This window comes from Poromitra crassiceps, assembly GCF_964638095.1.
Source record: "Poromitra crassiceps genome assembly, chromosome: 14".
Classification (NCBI taxonomy): domain Eukaryota; kingdom Metazoa; phylum Chordata; class Actinopteri; order Beryciformes; family Melamphaidae; genus Poromitra; species Poromitra crassiceps.
Window position 1 is genome coordinate 14343585 of NC_139633.1, and position 1901 is coordinate 14345485.

At 42.5% G+C, this 1901-nt stretch overlaps 1 protein-coding gene across 1 annotated transcript in view; it reads left to right on the forward strand.

Moving 5' to 3' along the window:
• fam120b (family with sequence similarity 120 member B) overlaps positions 1-840 on the forward strand; it is a 23365-nt gene extending 22525 nt beyond the window's left edge. The window contains exon 15 of the mRNA XM_083650897.1: positions 681-840. Within this exon, the coding sequence (XP_083507023.1) occupies positions 681-711 (31 nt within the window). The 3' untranslated portion in view covers positions 712-840. The remainder of the gene's footprint in view (positions 1-680) is intronic.
• The last annotated feature ends 1061 nt before the right edge of the window (positions 841-1901 follow it).

Sequence of the window (1901 nt, forward strand, 5' to 3'; positions counted from 1 at the left end):
ACGATCTTGGGTCATTCTACAAAAACGGGAAGTGCTGTCACTTACTTTTGCGGACAAAAGTTAGACAAAAATGTGACAAAGCTCTCTATCAGTCCTCTGTACTCCTCTGTAAACATCAGCGGTGTCTCCGCAACAGACACAATGAACGAGTCAACCGCTATACTGCCGTTCAACAGACACAATGAACGAGTCAACCGCTACACTGCCTCTGCCGGCAACAACATTATGTTTTTGGATTGTCCATCCATCCGTCCCATTCTCATGAACGCAATATCTCAGGAACGCCTGCAGGGAATTTCATTACATCTGGCACAGACTTGCACTCAAGGATGAACTGAGGTCAAAGGTCAAGGTCACTGTGACCTCGCAAAAGAGGTTTTTAGCCATAACTCAAGAATTCCTACGCTAATAATTATGACAACATTTCACACAAATGTCTTAATAGGATAAAATGATGAAGTGATGACATTTTTGATCCAAAAGTTCACAGGTCAACTTTTCTGCGGTATATTGTTTTGCTTACCGTTGTACCTGAGAAAACGATCTTGGGTCATTCTACAAAAACGGGAAGTGCTGTCACTTACTTTTGCGGACAAAAGTTAGACAAAAATGTGACAAAGCTCTCTATCAGTCCTCTGTACTCCTGTAAAAAAAATAGTCTCTCGTCTCGTCTCCTCCAGATGGTCACAACCTCCAGCCCCAGGAACCTAAGTCGCACCCGGAGAGCGGTCACAACCTCCAGCCCCAGGAAACTAAGTCGCACACCGAGAGCGGGAGAGGATTAGTGGAGATGAGAAGACAGAGATGGGAAGCACGGAAAGCCGAGTGGGGCTGAATACAGACACGGTGAAAGGAGTCGGATTTCTCTGAATAAACTGATTAGTGAATTACCCGTTTGGGAATGTTTGTCTTAGGGATGCAGTGGGTATAAAGATGGCGGGTAAACAGGAGGCAGAATGGAGAGATTAAGATTACTTCATTTGCCAGTTTACACACACACACACACACACACACACACACACACACACACACACACACACAGCTTTATAGATCCAACCATGGATCCGTCCGTTTCCCCCCAATATTTTTTTTTCAACCTTTATAGAACAATAATAATACACAAACAAGACAAATAAACAGGCTCAGACACAGGAAAGAAAAGAAAACATACATCATCAACGTTATAAAATGTTGCTAACAGCCGCATAAGGTGCTTGTATCTGTAGTAGATACAAATGGAAGGGCAGAACCAGAAGTCACGAGACAGAGTGCCCTCTGGACCCGTCCGTTATGAAGCAGCCTCTGTACCTGTGGGCCAGCCTGGTGATAGAGGAGAGAGAATGAAGGAGGTCTCACCAAACAAACGGGGAAGTGAGCCACTTCAAACATCAGAATGGATTAATGGCTAAGTCCTTAAGCCTATTTTGACCTATTATTTTAAGGGCAGTGTTTTAACTACAGATGTTGGTGTCAGATATCAGCTAAAATAGGGTGTCAGTCTCAGAGATGTATTCAAATATATAATCTGACAGCAAGAGCCATGATGAAATAAAGTGATATTCTGTATTTCTTTTTCATACACAGAAGGATGTTCAAATACACTATGTGATCTGTTTTTACTGTTCTGTTAAAGTAATGAGCAATCAAACCATCTGTTCATGTCCATTACCGATACTGATACGGCAACCTCGATGCCGTCTTTTCCCCTCTCTTAAACAAGCTCTTAGCCTGTTAATAATACATGTGTCTGGATGCACTTAACCAAACATCATGCTCAAACTGTGAAAACAATAGAAGAAGAAATACATGATAGCGTGGAGAGTTATGCAATACTGCGGCTTCTTTCTATTGAAACTCTTTCACACACAAGTTCTAGCTAACGTTCACGCGACACATGTTAC